This window comes from Emys orbicularis, chromosome 3, assembly GCF_028017835.1.
Source record: "Emys orbicularis isolate rEmyOrb1 chromosome 3, rEmyOrb1.hap1, whole genome shotgun sequence".
NCBI lineage: Eukaryota > Metazoa > Chordata > Testudines > Emydidae > Emys > Emys orbicularis.
In genome coordinates this window covers 16985448-17004471 of record NC_088685.1, presented here as the reverse complement: position 1 = coordinate 17004471, position 19024 = coordinate 16985448, and the positions used below count along the sequence as shown (strand labels likewise).

Here is a 19024-nt window from a genome sequence, read left to right as displayed (position 1 = left end):
GCTGTTCACATCCCTCTGAAAAATTCTGTTTAAAGTAGTTTGGCTGCAAACTCAGGAAGAAAGCAGTATTTGGGGCAGGGGGAGGGTCAGGTCTGGAAGGTTTTCTTTGCAGCCATCCAGACTTGAAACTTATCTTGATGTTTAGATGAAAGCTTAAACACTGCAGAAAATGAAGAAACAACCGATGAAATTTTGGTATAGTAGCCCATGGTATATTAGCTCTATCCAGTCCTTGACTGTTCAGGTGTGTGACTTGGATAATTAAAGAGACAGCAGAGGAGAAGAAGCAATGAAGAACATTAACAAAAAAAAGCCATTTTATTGAAAATGAAATTCAAACTTCAAATTAATATTACAATCATGAGAAAATGCCAAACAATTCAATTTACAGTTGCAACATACAATACAAATAGTCCCTTTGAACTTAAAGTAAACTCATCCACAATCGCTGTCTGTGGCACAAAGCAGAATGTGTTTGTACAATATGTGCATGAAAAGCAAATCTTGGGCAACGGTATTTGAAAAAATAAAAAAATTAAAGCTTGTATTTACAAGAAATGCTACAAATGTTTTGTTCCAGCAGAAATTCAAGACTGGTAAAACATATTTAACAACAACAACAAAAAGGAATGTCACTTGTATTACCTAAAACAAAGTTACTGTAAAAGTATGGTTTTGGCTGATATACTTAAAAGTACTGCATTAAAAAAAAAAAAGCAAAGAGTTATCTGTAAACGTGGAAGTAAACAAACATCTAAAAAAGTTCTCAGAAAATGTTAAAATGAAATGCATTATATTAAAAAACAGTAAGAAATTCAGGGGTTCAGAGAATTGGGCTTCTTTGATCTTGTACTCATGGCTGGTACAGGTTATAATTATTGCTTTAGTTCATGGCTTGTTGTCTGTCTGAATCCTGGCACATCGTATAACCTGGATTCCATGGCAGGCTCCAGTAATCAAGGCAGAGCCGTATTCCGATAAGTATGACAGTGCAAAAGTTTCCCCGCTCAAAATGGCACCTGTTGAGACTGATAAATCTTTGCTGGGGGACTGCTGGCAGGAAGTTCAAGACTAGGAAGTACACAGCAGCTGGTCTGGTAAAAGAATCCATAAATGCCACTCTAATGACATTTTAGGTCAAATCCAACTCGGTTCATACATGTGGTCCCATTAACTTCAGTAGGCCTACTTATATGAGTACGGAGAGCTGGATTTACCGCTCTATTTTGTATAAAGGACATCATACCTGTTCTGATGTAAGTACATCTTTGGTAGAATCTGAGAGAGCTGGAGATTAACAAAGGCATTTCTTTATTTCTAAATCCATAAACTGCACCAACACTTCCACTCCCCGAAGGAAAAGGGCTCTTGTACCTCTGAGGAAATAATCCTCATAATAATCATCATGTAAAAGATACTCTAAGATTAGCTCCATAACATAATATTTTCCTGAAATCCTGAATCAAGGACATTTCCAAATGCACTTGGAAGCATTTTCCAAACGCTCAGACATGCAATTGTGCACTGATGTGTTGGTGCAGTTACCCTCAATCACCCGTGCAAATATAGGAAGAGATTTTTCAAAAGTGCCAAAGGGATATAGGAGCACACATTCTATTAAAAGTCCATGGGGCTTGTGCTCCTAAATCTTTGGGTGCTTTTGATGTCTCCTTCTTAGTATTTGCCTGCTCACCTGAGCAGAATTAGCCATTTGCCTGTGTGATCCTGGAAGCTGAGGGCATATCCACATAAACCATGGCAGCAAACCACCCAACCCTGGTCAACAGACTCTGGACCGGGGGGCTCATGATAGCTGTGTAGCCAGTGCTTTGAAGTTGCAGCTTAGGCTGCCGTTCAGGCTCTGAAGCCTAGAGAGGAGGATGGGCTTTAGGGCCCAACTGCAATGTCTATGCATCTATTTTTAGCCCAGTAGCATGAGCCACCCCCACCCCCACCCCCGAACGACCTGGTCTGCCACAGCGCAAGTGCAACAAATTAGGCATGCATTGTGCATTGCATAATTGCATGCTTAAGCGATTTGCAAGTCTGTCCCTAATGGTCCAGTTGAACAATAGGGTGACACAAACAGAGTCATGTAGGTACTGAGCAAAACAGAAATCAGGTCTATGATGGATTTATCCAGAAATAAAATGAAGTGCTTGAATTGTACAACAAAATCTTTAAGGAGAAAAAAATGTCTGGGTTGCTGCCTGCAGCCACTCTAACAACATTTCAACACAAAAGCATCCCTAAAAAATGACTTAATATGCATACAGTAAATCTTTAAAAAGCCCTTCTCAGCAATAACAAATAATGTACAAATATAGTACCTTTTATTAAATAGGAAACAGCTTGCACTGGCAGTACATTTTTTTCTTTTGCTTACTAAACAAAACACAAAACTGAAATGTGTAACCAGACACTGGCTTTTTAAGTGCTGCTGAAATTAGCAAACGTATTTTACAGTTACAAATAAATGGACAGTGGTATGCTTCAAGCTACCACAAACAATAAATAGAATCAATTACAGCTTCCATCTTTGAAGGAAAACTAAGTATTAGAAAAGTGTCTTACTTATTTAAGCATACTTAGTATACAACCTTTAGAAGGCAAAGACTTTTTGTTTTTGTTTTTAAGAGCAAGTAATCACACCAAATTATGAGAAACGTACCATGGTAATCTCTGTAGCTGACTGGCTAAACCATTGACTGATGATGACAATGTCTATATTGTCCAAATAAATTATTATACTGGATGACTGTTCACCATTTATTTCGTGTGAGGGTTACATCCTCATTTTCAACAGAGTTGCAGCCCAAGGAGAATACTGGTTACTGGACGCAATTAAGGCTAGCTGGGTCAACAGAGAGCACTGCATGCTGGGAGCATGAAGCCTAGGCAGGCTGCACTTGTTAAAAGCCAGGGTGGCTGCAATCTAATTCAGCAAAACACTTAAGCGTGTTCTCAAGTCCCACTGAAGACCATGGGAATGAAGCATGTGCCTAAAGTTAAGCACGTGCATAAGTGTTTTGCTGAATATGGATGGACTGCTGAATCAGAGGTTAATATGTACAGTAGGAGCCTGATCCAAAAACCCATTGAAATCAATGGAAAGATTCCCACTAACTTCAGTGGGGTTTGTATCAGGATCAGACTCCTGAGAACTTGCCAATGCAGCCCTTGGTTTGCAAAATTTGGGTGCCTCTGTTTCCAGTTTGGTAGCAGACATGTTGATTAAGGGTATCGGGTGCAATTTCATATCCCTGTATTAGTGTACCATGCTTAATAGCCAGGAGTGGGCTTTAAGGTGACTTTCATCTTCAGTATTAAGTTTGAAGATCTGACTATTGCTGAACACCGGACTGGCAGAGCATTGGTCTGCAGAGCAGTTCTTCCCTTGTGCTTGTCTCTGCAATATGACAACTGCCATATCTATTAAAAAGTAAACAAAAAAGAATCCTCATTGCTCTAGCATTTGATGCTAGTGAATAGTGACTAAATCACATCAAGAGGCTAAATACTATTGGTTTTGTTTCATAAACCTAATTATTATGTACAGCTGGTTGAAATTTCAATGAAAGAAACATTAATCACAATTTCTCCCTGTCTCCCATTTCTGACAACGGCTAGTTGAAATTTTTATAAATTTTGAGACGCTGACAAAATTTTTGCCAACGTTTCAAAATGAGAAACACGTTGTCAAAATTGACACTGTTTTGAATTTAACATTTTTCAAATGCTGATGAAAAAACAGGGAGAAAGAAAAATTGGGGGTAGAAGCACTCATTTTTCCTTCCTGTTTTTCAACCAGCTCAGTTATTACTGATTAAAAGGCAAGACTGTGTTGAAGGCAACCAGATAGCTAATAACATTTTAAACACAATATTTCCTTCATAGGTTATTTTTTTAAAAAGATACATCCAAAATAATTTGATATGGATGCATTTTGGTCTGGGGAGAGGGTTAATCACATTGTAACCAGTTCACACTGGAACTGTTTTTCAGAGTTCAGGTACCGGTCTGAGGTTCACACCCCTGAAGAAATTTAATTATTTTTTTTAAAAACAACCCACTTTTAGAGACCGAAGTCAACATAGCATTACATTAAGAGACGTTTAAAGGGTCCAAATGTCATTAAATAATTATAAATATTTCTTTAAAGTTATATGATGATTTATGTTAGCAAATAATTTCAAATTTCACACATTTATAATTTAAAAAGAAAAAAAACCACAGCCAAACACAAGTACTACCTATACCATTTTGGCTTGAGTATCATATATTGCCATTTTTATTTTTTGCATAAGTAATAAGATTTTGCTTTAATTTTGGAGGGTTGGGGTTTATTTTTGGTTAATTGGACAAAGGCAAAAATAATTATAGGAAAAACAAAGAGGAAACCCCAAGATTGTCTATTCAGATTGGTACCTTGAAGACTTTCTCTTTAAGTACCAAAAAGAAAAAAAAGCAATGAACCGAAAAGTTCCAACTTTTATGTGCAACAAGGCTTGGATAGAAATTTTGAACATCTACCATGATCTGAATGTATTATAGCAAAATGGAAGCAACTTGATCTGTGCTTTCCCTTTCATGTGCACCAATACAAGCCAGTTGAATTGCACTATGTGAGTGAACAGGGTCCCATACATTGTATGATTGCAACTGTATCTGGAGCTCAAGGTTTTTAAAAAATAAAATGGAGCGCAACCTTTGCCTTGCTTCACCATGTTTTTCCTGATAACTGGGGAGTCCGTTTTCTCCTTATTGGCAAACGAACTCACTATTTATGACAACAGTCTAGACAAAAAAAAATACTGGGTTATTTTTGTGTGTAAAAAGTACATTTTAAATATAAAACAAGGTGTAAAATGTTTCCAAGAAAAATATGTGCTTTGATCCACATAATCTGAAACATGGATTGTGCTTGGTTGGTCACTCTTGCGTTATTTATGGCCATTACCATCTCATCTAAATAGTTGCACATATCAGTAAAATCTATTTAAAAAACAGGCACTTTGTAGTTTGTCGACCATTTGTTTTTGGCTCACGGAGATTGGGCTGCGCAGAGAAAATTTCAATATGGCCTCCAAACAGACTCATCCATTCTGCCACTAGAATTCAAAACAGTTGGGGAGCTGCTGTGGCTTCCATCAGCCTCCACACCGTCATTCTGGTTAGGCAAGTTAGGATTTAATAGTGTGCTGCCGTTTGATGTGGTGGTGCAGGGAGGAAGCATTCTGGAAGGGGAGCGGTCTCCTCCCGGCACCATGGGGAACTGGTATGATCCTGATGAAGTGCCATAGTAGAGATATGGAGTGCTGCTGGTCTGGAATGGTCCACTTTGGTTTTGGGAAGAGCCTGGATAGGGCGGTGGTAAGTAGGTGTGGTAGTGAGTGGTTGCTGACATACCCAGTGACATGCCTGAGGTGACTGGCGGTGTATAGGTAAAGGTAGCTGGATAGTGCATTCGTGGGTTGGAGAAGCGGCTCTCAGTGAGGGATGAAATGCTTGTGAACTGCCTGGGATCTGAAAATGGGCCCAGCTCTGAAGCACCTAAAAATTATAACAAAAGATGGGGGGAAAAATCTGTAAATATCCATTTTTTTATAATAAAGTGATATTTTTTAAAAGAAACCCCACTTCTTTTGGTCCCCCAAAGAACAGCAAATCATATCAAATAATACATTGCAAGGAAAAGAATCATAGACCTGTCTTATACAAATGCTGGGCCAAAAGCATCCCTGGTGTAACTCCACTGATGGCAATGGAGTTAGTAGTATTGCCAACTCTAAGCGTTGAAAAAAACACTGGTCAGCCCCACCCGCCATGAGACTTGAAAAAATAATAAATGCTGAATTATATTTTGTTTGCCTTCTGGTTTCCGAGCATAGAGGGTGCACTTGGGTCACCTTTACAGGCTTTCCTCTGCAGCCATGAGTGCTAGAAACCTTTTGTTTTAAAAGAAAGCTGAGTCTCATGTGAGCACTTGTCTTCAAAAGCTGGGGCTTTAAGAACAACAGTAATTATCCCGAGACTTACAATAAAATCACAAGAGCTGGCCACACTGAGTTAGTCATGCTAGTGACATCAACAGAGTTAAACCAGGGATGAATATGCCCCCACCGTTCTTATCACTCAATATATCTCAGGTCATGATCCACTGGACAAGGTTTTCATCTATGAAAAAGGTTATTGGCTCCATGTCAAGAGTTTTAAAACCGGGTGAGCCACCAAGCTGCAAGGAAGCCTGCATGTTTTAATTTTCAGCACAGTGCACGGCAAGTTGCAAGCCCAACACTCATTATTCACAGAAGCTGTCTGCTTATAGTGTCTCTTCCATCTGGTTGTCTATAGACCCCACAGCACGTGCTTACTCTAATGTTCTTGGTGGTAACACTCTACAATAAGTTCGTCTCTGACATGAAGCAGGGATGGGTGAACTCATTTAGCCCAATTTCCAATTCCCTTCAAACATTCTAGGTTTGAAAATAATAGGTTGGGTGTTCTGCTTAGGAAACTGGGGGGGTGGAGCAGAAACAGGGATGGTGGAAGTTGGATTAGAGAGCTGGCAGAATGAAAATTGGGGAGGGGGAACAGAGAGAGGGGCAAAGAAGAAGTCTAATGAAAAAATAGAATGCAGTGTAGGGGCACTCACTTGTGCCGCCCTACCTTTAAAGGTAGGAAGGATATATTTCCCTAGTGCACAACCCTTTAGAGTGTGTGCTCACTTTCTCCTCATATGAAGTGTGTGTGTGTGTGTGTGTGTGTACACGCATATGGAGGGAGCACTGGTTTAAATTGCAGGGAAAGTGTTCATGAGCTAAAACTGCTTTGGCCCTGTGCTGCTTTGTTTGAGAACTTAGCAGCTTCGCAAAACTTCATGAGTTCACCTATCTCTTCTCCCAAAAACACCAAATCTGTTCTATTTAAAAGGGAATTTAGGGCTCCTGTCAGGTGCTAGATGACTGCACTGAACACTGAATTTCTCTGCTTATCCACAGCATAAGCTGCACAACAGATAGCAGCAGTGCTTTCCCACACCATGGCAGCAATTCACCTCAAACCTGACCTGAAAACATTCCCATCTAGTGAGGGGTTAGGTTGGTCCATTCCTGTCCTTGGCCTTGATGGCTAGAGACAATGATGGGCATGAATGAAAACCCTAAGGCAGAAAGATTCTGTTGAGTGCCATCAGCTGGCATGGTGGCTTTTATGATTTCGATGCCTGACCATTAAAAACTGCATCAAGACCACTAACTCATTTGACATAAGCCAGTTGAAATGCTGCCAGGTGGTGATTAGAAATATGCCGAAAGGCAATGTTCAGAACGAGAGTAGGCGTAGGGCAGGGTTGGCAACCTCTGGCATGTGGCTCGCCAGGGAAGCGGCGCGGGCCGAGGGATGTGCTGGCCCCCATTGGCCTGGAGCGGCGAACCGCGGCCAGTGGGAGCCGCGATTGGCCGAACCTGCCGACGCGGCAGGTAAACAAACTGGTCCGGCCCGCCAGGGTGCTTACCCTGGCAAGCCGTGTGCCAGAGGTTGCCGACTCCTGGCGTAGGGTAAAATCACAAGGTTTGATTGAAAGTGAAGGATTCTAATTCAACCTCTTCAGAAATTTAAAGAGAGCTAGATTTAAAGTTCCAGTGTGGAGCCGTTTCTAGGAGTGATCATTATATGATTACTACTACCTGATCTGGAGTTGAATCAGTGACCTAGAAGTGAATGACTCCATATCCATTTACCAGCCCACTAAACCCCAGCACTATTGAATGTAATGTAGCTTGTACAGTAGAACCTCATTGTTAGGAACTGACCAGTCAACCACGCACCTCATCTGAAACCAGAAGTACGCAATCAGGCAGCAACAGAGATTAAAAAAAAAAAAAATACATGTACTGTGTTAAACATAAACTACCAAAAAAAGGGAAAGTTTTTTTTAAAAATTGACACGGTAAGGAAACTGTTCCTGTGCTTATTTCATTTCAATTAAGATGGTTAAAAGCAGCATTTTTCTTCTGCATAGTAAAGTTTCAAAACTGTATTAAGTTAAAGTTCAGTTGTGAACTTTTGAAAACAACCATAACATTTTGCTCAGAGTTACAAACAACCTCCATTCCCGAGGTGTTTGTAACTCTGAGGTTCTACTGTACTTTTATAGCAAACACTGTGTCACTGCATGCAAAGTTCCTAACTACAAACAGCAGCCAGAGGCCATACCACCCAGAAACAAAGCTGTTATTTTGGAACGCTATCATGTTGCTCCTTTTATACTGTGAGAAGGTCTGATACCTATCGGGGAATGTAAGGTTATTGAACAGTTTCTCCAGCTGCTTGAGATACTGAGTCTGAATCTGTTAGTCCTTATGATGCTCTCAATTAATGTAACTCTACTGACTTGAACTAAGTTGCTCCTAATTTACACGGGTGCAAGTTGAATTCAAAGGTAGATGTGGAATTTGTACGTTGTTAAGTATTTATATTTTGTTTCTTTGCAATAAGTACAATTCTTTTTAAAAAGCCCAAGATGCTTTTGATGTTTTTTCACTGTTGCTTATAAAGCACAGAGTCCTGTTTACCCAAACACTGAATAAATGCAATTTCTTCTTATAGGGTTATGTCTGCACTGCTCCTACTTGCAATTCGGTCACTGCCCAATTCGCCAAATTCCCTTTTAGCCACATCTTTAACTTTTTGGATTAAGTTGCAATGTGTTTCCTTACCAACGTTTCTGTACTGCCCTTGTGAAAGCATATTATTTTCAGGGTTGATCAGAAAAGTGCTGGGTTGCAGGGAGTTCTTAAAGGGAAAACAAATGTCTGCCATGCCTTGTTTTTCAGGCTTACTTGGACACTCTAAGTCTCACTGCATCAAACCATTGATATCACAGCTTTTAAAAACGGTAACCCTGGAGACTCCTGCTCTAGCCTCTCCTGTGCCCATGTCATTTGATTGACCTCACTTTGCCGTAGGCCCTCCCCCTTCCCTCCTTGTCTTAGCTACTTCTACTGCTTTTGTTTTAACTTGGGCCCTGATCCTGCAACCACTTTATGCATGTAAATTGAAACATGTGCATAACTGTTTGCAGGATTGGGATCTTAGATGGTAAGCCCTTCTGGGCATGGAATCTATCTTTATTTGTATTTGTGCTATGAAGTGCCATGCACATAAGTAATGATGATGGTTGATAGCAGGGGTGGCCAACCTGTGGCTCCGGAGCCACATGCGGCTCTTCAGAAGTTAATATGCGGCTCCTTGTATAGGCAACGACTCTGGGGCTGGAGCTACAGGTGCCAACTTTCCAATGTGTTGGGGGTACTCACTGCTTAACCCCTGGCTCTGCCACAGGCCCTGCCCCCACTCCACCCCTTCCTGCCCCCTCCCCTGAGCCTGCAGTGCCCTCGCTCCTCACCTCTCCCTCCCAGAGCCTCCTGCACGCCATGAAACAGCTTATCGGGAGGTGTGGGGAGGGAGGGGGAGGCGCTGATCAGCGGGGCTGCCGGTGGGTGGGAGGTGCTGGGAGCGTGGGGGTGGAGGGTGGAGCTTATGAGGAGCTGCTGACATATTACTGTGTCTCTTTGGCAATGTACATTGGTAAATTCTGGCTCCTTCTCAGGCTGAGGTTGGCCACCCCTGGTTGATAGTATAATAATTTGAAAGTGCAGCAAAGCATGTGTCTTGAAATACCGCCCCTCCACCCCTCCCCCACATCCCAATCCACAATTAAAGATATACATTGATTTTTCTGATATACCAGTGGTTGAAAGTAGTTTGAATTTGAGGCCTCCCAGTCTCACAAAGTGTCACTTTTCACAAAAGTGACACATGCAACCTGCAGCCTATTTCAGGGCTGAAAGCTTTGCCCAAGCTACACTTGTTTAGTGAAAACAGTGTTTCCTCCACTGCTGTTGCAAAGACAGAAATGGAAATAGGCATCTCTAATGCAATTTCTGTCTTCTATGATATGATCATTTTATGGAGCTTAATTAACAACATAAAAGAAAAATCAAATCAGAGTTTACCTCTTTACCCAAAGGATTTACATCTCAGACAGTTTAGGTGAACTGTACTTAAATTTACTAGGTAAGTTCTGCACAAATGTAGTTTGGCATACAAATCGTCCGTGAGATATAAATTTAGAACAGAAATGAAGTAATGTTAAAACGTCAATCTCTACACTACAGCAGTAGGTTAGTACGTACTTTCTTTCCTGCAGACCATACTGCTCTTGTGTTTTGTATTTAAAATAAGAACAATTAAAATTCCATGTGGTTTCACTTATTTTGATGCAGAAGCCTCATTAAAAACCCTAGACTTGGGAGCTTGCCAATAACAGTCTAGGATTGGTTTTGCATGAGCTTTTTTTTTTACCTGTTGCAGCTTCACTGATATATTGTTTACAGCACAGCGTGTGCCACCGTCATTTCTCCATTTCAGTTTACGGATGCCAGCTAATGCCAGTTGACATTCATTTTTCAATTAATGAGCTCTGCTTGTAGTTTATAGAGAATAATGCAACAAATTTCCGCCTGGTTTCAGCACTTTGGCCAATCACTTCCAATTATTATAGACTGCAATGTACTGTGGGTATATTAACTCCTTCTGGGTACAGCAAGCTGATGTGGACTTTAAAAGGATTATGGGATAAATTTATAACTTACAAACATTGCAATTTGCTGGAATGTGCTTAGTCATTTTTTGTTATTGGGACATTACTGAAGAAACATTCCCTAAACGTATTGCATATGTCTGCTGTGGAAGGGATTTTTAACCATCCAGTGCAGCGTATAATCATTAAAAAAATGTATGAGAAAATACAATGGTGTTTGTCTATTCTGTGCTATATTAGAAAACAATTGAACAGACGGACCCAAGGAACCTCAGCTTGGCATACTTATAACTATCACTAGGGTCTATTTTAATTAATTATATTTCACCTAAATGGTGCACTCACCGCTTTTAGGCTTGGTATTATGCCTTGCACTGTTTAAAGATTGCAGTAATTATTCTATCCTGAATAGGCCTGGATGTGGACTAATTGATTTGTTATGGCTTTTTTCTTCCCTAATGTCTACGATTTACTTGTGCAGTTTAGCTTATAAATAGGGGTGGTAGCACATCTATTTATTGCAGTTGCCTGACTCTTCCCATTATAAGATCCAGTTTTCAGATTTTTATAACTTTGCCAAATTTTTAACCATTTCAGCTGAAATTTTCCATGTTGAGTGTCTGCCTCAGGCTTTTATTTATTTATGATTATTATTAATTATTATTTCAGCCAAAACAGTTCTGTTGTTTCTGAGAACGAGGCACGTGGAAAATAATTGTTTAGCCCTGTGGGGAGTAGGGCTGGGTCCAGGACAGATTGGAAGGAACAGAGAAGATGTCATGCTTGGGGCATAATTGGCACAAGAGTTGGTGTCCACTAGAGCACTCTCCCTCAAGAGCCCAGAATGGAACCCAAGATTCCTGAATATCACGATTCCTCCTCTGTCCGCAAATATCTGTGCAACCCATTGGCAAAATGTTCCATAACCCTTTAGTGCTGGTCCACACAGAGGACAACAACCTAGTATTGCCGTCAGTTACTCCACTAGGACAAGTGGCAGGTCTGTGTGGTGTATCTAAAAGTTCCAACCTTGCTGAGGACCCATGTGGCTGTCAATATGATGTCACATGATGGAATTTCTATTTGATTTTCAGTTTATTTATTTTTTAAACCTAGGAACTTGAACACAAAAAACTATGCTAAAAGAACATTATTAAATCAAGCACTCAAAAGTCAGGATACGTGAGAATTAAGGTTGCCTGTTCAATCTTAACTTGGACCCCATGTGCATTATGATACAATTCTTGATTACATGATCGCATACTATTTTTCCCCACAGGATCTTGGCTCATTCAGTGCACAAAATTGACTTCTCTGCAGATGAATCAGGGCTGCATAGTGAAGGAGGTTGTCTGTAGGACCCTTGTCTCATTTCTTGCAGACACTGGAAGGTGTGTGGTGAATGAAGCAGAAGACTGCATGAAGAGAAAAGATGGTCTTGTGGTTAAGGCAGCTGAATGCTGTGCTGGAGAACTGAATTCTATCCTTTCTTCTGCCACAGAGTTCCAATGTGATGCTGGGCATGTCATTTCAACCAGACTTCTCAGGGGAGGTCACTAGTTATGTATTCCTCTTTTTTGGGTGCCTGACTTGATACTCTGGGGTCTGATTTTCAAAAGTGCTGAGCACTGTCAGGTCCAACTGAAGTCAATGGGAGCTATGCTTTGAACATATAAAATGCTATATAATGTTAAGTACTCTGAAAAATCAGCTCCCTAGGTATGTCGGATTTGGCACTCAAAATTAATGGATACTTCTGACCCTAATTTTTTTGTGCCTCAGTTCCCCAATTGTAAAATGGGGATAACACCACTCCCTGCAACTTGTTAATGTTTGTGAAGCACTCAGATGCTGTGGTGAGGAGCACCAAAGACAGGCCCATGAGGAAATCAGTAATTGTGTCTTCAGAGCAGAGTTTGTATAGTGTGCAGTAAATAAGGTCTGGGACCACACACTGAACAGTGAGAGGAATAAACTGCTCATTCAGTGAGCAATGTCCATCTTGGGCACTGAATGAGGCAGCGGTCCTGTGGGGAAAATAGTTACATGAACATGTAATTAAAGAATGTATCATGATGCATACACACAAGCAGGCTGAATTAAGGTTGCACAGGCAGCCTTAATTTTGGCATTTCCTAACTTTCAAATGCTTGACTTTGCCACCTTAATTTTTTTTAATACAGGGGTTTTTTGTGTGCAGTTTATATTTGACTTTTTCCACAAACACACTTTTGCATTACTGTCATTTTATTTTACTTTCATCACTCTTTATTTTAATTTTTCTTCTACTGCATCTGATAGTATTTATAGAACCAGACCCTGACGCTGCAATTGGATTCCTACAGGTAGACCCTTGACTTCAAGGAGGCTGCATACAGGCACAAGGGGTGACTGTGTGGATCCAACTGCAGGACTGGGGCCTGAGGTGATGCGTGGGGGTGGGGGGGTTGCGGGGTCATATGCCCCCCTACCCCAGATTTGCGGCCTGGCTTGTACTGAGCATGCTCAAATGGACTGAGCATGCTCAGTAACACTGCTGAAGCCAGCTGCCCTCACTCTGTCCCCCTCTCCCCCCATACACACACACTATCGGCAGGCCCAGGTCGTCTCTTCCTCAGACTGTAATTTCCATGTGGCACATGCTGCCTCCTTTTATGTCTGTTAATTGGCATGCACCCTTAGGCTCTGATCCTAGACACGCTTACACATAAGCTTAACTTTCTGCATGAGCTCAACGTGACGACTTGCATGCATACAGTTGAGCATGTGTGTGAATGTTTGCTAGATTGGGGATTTTTGGTGCTATGGAAATAATTATCATCATCATTTTGTTTTTTCTCAGTGCCTCAGATTCTCCATTTTGAAGGGAGAATAATAATTTCCTACTGCTTGTGCTAATTCTTACGAAATCCTGGGTCTACGTTTGTAAAGCACTTCATAGCTGCCTCGTGGTAGAGAAACGCAAATTGTCAGTAATTATTATTAATGTCATTACTCACACAAATGATCCTCATCATTTTTACTTCATGAAAGTAACATTCTGTGAGGTCTGGGATTTTGTTTTTTAAAATACTTTAAAGCCTGTATAGCTATTACTTTCTATCACCAACCAAGTACATCTGTAATTAAGGATTTCTCAGCAAGCTATGCTGTCACAAAACTATATATTCTGAGCAAGGCCAGAAGATCAGGAACATCGTTTTTTAAAAAAGTGAATTGGGGAAAGATGCTCCCCACAATTTTTTTTGCTGTGTTCCATCCTTTTCTATACTGTGATGCCCAATTGACAACAAAGTAAAGTTCTGGGATTCCCCTTTCCATCTAGTCATAAAGGAAGGGAAGGTTGTTGTGACCCCCTGAAACCTGTTTGAAACTTCCAAATTGAGAACCCATCTTCTATAGAACGAGAGACTTTTTAAAATGACATTTTTAGCCTTCTCCAATATGGAGACAGTGTACACCGATGCATAGCTGCCTTGTTATAGGTGAGCTGAAAATATTTTAATAACAATACTAATGAGGTGCATTTATTTTTATTGGAGCTGTACACAACTTTCATTAAAAAACCCCAACTCATATGGAACTCACTTGGGGTTTGAGCCAAATCCCATTAAAGTCAATGGGAGTGGGATCAAGCCCTGGCTTTGGGGTTACCATCATTATGTCTTCCATGCTGCTCCCTATGTATGGAATGTATTCTCCACACTAAAATCTAAGGTTACCTCCCTGCCCTTCTTAAAACATACTTCTGCAGAGATGCCCACGATAAACTGCTCACTGATAATGGTTAGGAAGGTGTCCGGCATGGAATACTAATTTAATTAAATATCTCGTTTTATTGATACCCTAACAAAACAAAACCAGCTTTGTCCTCCTTTCTGCAAGCCCTCTGTTTGTTACTCACTTTTTGTATCTTGTTTAAAACAGGCCCCAATTCTGAAATCAGATCCCCACAAGTGAACTGGCATGGAGTTCCACTGAAATGCAAAATGTTCCATCCGCACAAGTGGGATTACAAGATTGGGGTTTTAGGGGAAAACTCCTTAGGGTTACACTGTAGTTATCCTGTGTGCATGAAAAGCTTAGTTTAAACAAACTGCGCCAAATACCTCCTTGTTGTTTGAGGCATTCAAAAAGTATATATATATTTTTACTTAACACGTGTTAAATATTTTCAAATTGCATTTTTAAATCAGTTTTGTACACCAAAACTCTGTCTCCAGGCAAACAATAGCAGCAGTAGAGGTATGAACTGCTTCCCCATTCACTTCAACGAGGTGTAAACTTCAAAGCCTAGGTGGGACCATTTAAACTGTAATATTATTGAGCACAGCAGTCTAACAAAACTCAACTGAACATTTTAACTCCTTCATAGCTGTTCCATTGCATAGCGTCTTCCTGGCCTTGCACTTCCTCTATTCGCATGTGAATTTTAATGATATTTCACTTTTTTTTAACACTGACTTGTGTGTTTTGGTGCTTAGGCATGCTGAGTGGCACATTAAAATGCAATCTATTCTTTAGTTATATAGATAGATTAGATAGACGTTTTCTTTGAATTTTTTGTGTAGCCCCCAAGCACTTTGGTTCATCTAATATCAACCGTCAAAGTATCAAGTATACAACAAAGGAGAGTGATTCCCAGGGATATCTGTCAGGTTGCTTAGCAGGTAAAGTGGTGTCTCTTTTCATTTTCCCATTTTATCCAGCATAGGCTCTATCATTACCCACCCTACTCCCTTAACAGGATGTTTCTGCTACAGTGGCTGCACAGGAAGAAGAGAGGAACTCCTGGCTCTTTATGTATTTTAATTATTTTGGCCCCTTTTGCATATCTGTGCACTGGTTTTCACTGAGCTGTCCACAATGACACCAAGGACTTTTTCCTGGGTGGTTAGTTAATTTAGGACCCAGCAACTTGAATGAGTAGAAATTCCTTCTAACATTCAATGCCTTGTACAGCACAGCACCCCTGGCCAGGCTGCTGACAGCAGGGATCGAAACAGGGATCGCTGGTTCTAAAAGTATGGGGCTGTAGCTCAGGTGGTAGACACTCAAAGTACCTTGGTGCAAAGGCTATAGCAGACTCCTAAACCTTTCTATACAGGCCCAGCCCCTAGAGGGGGACAGAGTGCACACTGTGTAAATGTAGTTTACACTTGCATTTGTCAAGAATGAATTTCATCTGCCATCAAATGCTGCCCATTCAACTCGCTTGATTAGGCTCCTTGCTGTCTTCTCTAGTTTTCACTATCCCATCTTGGTAATCTTCCCCACAATCCACATGTTGGCCCTGTGTGATCATGGTGGAGAGAAGGAACTGGTTATATTTTGGGGATGAGAGGGATTCATTCTCAGCCAGCTCGACTGGTTAGAAATTTCAACGTTCTCTAATGTTGGGACAGAGCTGGCTGCTGAGACAATAGAATTTAAAAGCTTTGACACCTTTATGCATCAAAAAGTTATTTGTTAGTCTTTTTTATATAATATACCCCCACAAATAACTATTCCCCACTATTTTTGCACTGGATGATGTGATCTTATAGATATATAAGATGGAGTCTGTCATATAAAGCACTTCTCCCACCACTGTAATAACATAGGGCATCTGACGAAGTGGGTATTCACCCACGAAAGCTTATGCTCCAATACATTTGTTAGTCTATAAGGTGCCACAGGACTCTTTGTTGCTTTTTACAGATCCAGACTAACACGACTACCCCTCTGATACTGTAATAACATAGTATATCAGCTTCTGCTGTGAAATGCACCAACTCTTTAACAGTTAACTGTGCACAGCAACACTCATAGCAGTTGAAGGCAGGAAGTGCAGAAGATCATCAAACCCTCTTGAAACTAAGTTCTTACACAAGGGCTCATCACTACTTGTACCTATCTATTAATGGAGGCAATCGGTGCAGTATGATGGAAGCAGTACATATATAATACTTCTTGGAAATATCACAAGCAGTGTGGCAAATCTACAATGCTGTGCAAAAAAAAAAAAAAAAAGGGCCAATACTTTGTGATGTCACTCACACATGAAACATGCACACCCTGTTCAGTTTCCCAAAAGTTTCACCACTTGAATTTTAGTTGCTGCAGTTTTTCACCAGCCCCAGCTACAATGGACTACAGGGAATGTTTGAGGATTTATTGGATCGCAATCTAAACAGATTTCAGAGTAGCAGCCGTGTTAGTCTGTATCCGCAAAAAGAATAGGAGTACTTGTGGTACCTTAGAGACTAACAAATTTATTAGAGCATAAGCTTTCGTGGGCTACAGCATCCGAAGAAGTGGGCTGTAGCCCACGAAAGCTTATGCTCTAATAAATTTGTTAGTCTCTAAGGTGCCACAAGTAATCTAAACAGAGCTATATACACCAGGAGAATGAAGCCACAGGGATGAGATCTTTAATGTACAGTAATAGAGAGTCTCTGTATAATAATTTTGTGCAACTCCCATGAATGGGAAGATAATATACAATGGGGGTTAGGAGTCTAGTTTATTATTATTATTATTGCAGACAAATGTGCCTTAACAATCCAATATAAATATTTGTTTCCCATGTTGTCATGAATTGTACTTTTCCACTGCATGCTAGCAACTCTCAAATTCCATCTGATCCTCAAGCACAGGCAACGAAACTATGCTGTGCAAAGAGGAAAATAAATCTTGGCATTTCACTGTAACTTCAACCTTTAAACCCCCTCTTTTTTTCTCCCTTGCCAAATTTTCTATTAGTATCCTGTTCAAATAATATACTTCCCTTTTGTGGAAAGAAAGACAGAGGATTCCTTGCTGGTTCTTGATTAAGAACTTTTAAGAAACCGGGAAGGAAGAGACTCTTTGAAACTGGATCTACTGTAGGACGGAAGCCAACACACAAGACATGGTGTCTTTTAGAAAAGGCCACACACAGTGCCACTGCAGTCATATGACTTTTCTGTCACATCCTGAAGCCATTTCCAGCTCGTGCGCGAGTTTGTACTCCCATTTAGAAGAGGATGGGATATATTGGGAACACACACATGGAAACACTTTCAGGGAATCAGTTTCCATGAAATCCATAATGAGCCAAGTGGCTTCAGATGTGGCGGCATGCCTCAGATTAGCCAAAAAAAAAAAAAGATAAATCCACCCTTTCAGCCCTTATTTCAGTTTCAGAAAAAAAAATTAAAAACCACTAATGACTTATGGCTACCAAAACATGAAGCCACAAAAAAAAAAAAAAAAAAAAAAAAAGGGAAAACCTTCCCCTCCTCAATATAGCTTTTTTACTGATGTTCTTATCAATCAGAAGGAACTATTTTGTCATGGCATTGGTTTGCAGGCGCTTAATTAGCTCTTTCTGAAGTGTTGCTAAAAACACTGTGGAGGTGAGGGGTGGGCGAAGTGTGTGTATGGGGTCAGGAGGCAGCCTCTGGTTTGATAACATGTGTGGTCAATTAAGATAGTTTTCAAAATTGTAGTTAAATGATAAATGGTTGGTTAAAGTAAATCTCTCCAGAAAAGGTGCATTCAGATGGGACAGCCTTATGGTTTCCTTTGGCCCATATTGGTTGTAACAGGGTCATACGGAAAGCAGGGTTTATGAGCTGGCAGGGCTGATGTGCTCCAGTGGCAGGAGACTTAAAGTTCAGGAGCAGACCTGAGCCTGCCTTGCTGAAAGTTACATGTGACGAGGGATGGAGGAGTAGTTCTGGATCTAGCTTAGGAAGGAGCCACTTATTATGGACCCCAAACACTGAGATGGAGGCTGCACTGCAGTTCAACCAACAGCATAGTAAGGACTTAGAGGCAGAATTACCGGTGGAAGAACAGAGCAGCAACCCACATCCCAATCTGAGTCTTAAGTCAAATAATTGGCTGGCCGAGGATGTAGGGAACATGGGGGAATCATGCACTGAGTGTATAGGGACATTTAAACCAGGAACAGAAGAGATGTTGAGGGCATCTTTTATTAAAGCGATTTTACATTTTTTTCACTAGCAAATATGATGGGAATTTGGCAGTAGCCCTTAATGTGGATCAGATCATGCCACCTTTACTCTCCTGAGTAGTAACTTATTCCACAGACAGTCCCTGTGTTTTCAGTAAGACTACTTGTGAAACAAAAGGATCACCCAACATAAGAGTGAGAGAATCAAGTTCTCGGGTAGCCAGGTTGGAGCTTGCTTCGATCTCCAAAAGTGAAATTGGAAAATAAAATCCCAATGAATTTTAAAGCTTGTTTCTACTGCTGCTGCTGCTAAGACTTAGCTTGGAAACTCTGAAAGAGTCTCATACACCATTAATACAATGCGCTTCTCAACTTCCGCCTCCAAAACTAGATCTGAGATTTGTTTTTCAGACTGTTCTTTCCACTAGAGCTCGGCACAGTAAACTAACTCAAAACTTCTGCATCAAGGAAAAGGT

At 40.7% G+C, this 19024-nt stretch overlaps 1 protein-coding gene across 3 annotated transcripts in view; it reads right to left on the bottom strand.

Annotated features, from left to right (window-relative positions):
• Positions 1-5074: 5074 nt before the first annotated feature.
• The window catches only part of RUNX2 (RUNX family transcription factor 2), a 198315-nt gene continuing 184365 nt past the window's right edge, over positions 5075-19024 (bottom strand). For 2 of the 3 annotated variants that reach the window (XM_065400527.1, XM_065400528.1), the window contains one exon: positions 5075-5553. In XM_065400527.1, coding sequence (XP_065256599.1) covers positions 5075-5553 — 479 coding nt within the window. Of the gene's footprint in view, positions 5554-14467; positions 14485-19024 lie in introns of all 3 variants that reach the window. The other variant, XM_065400526.1, reaches the window with a different exon arrangement.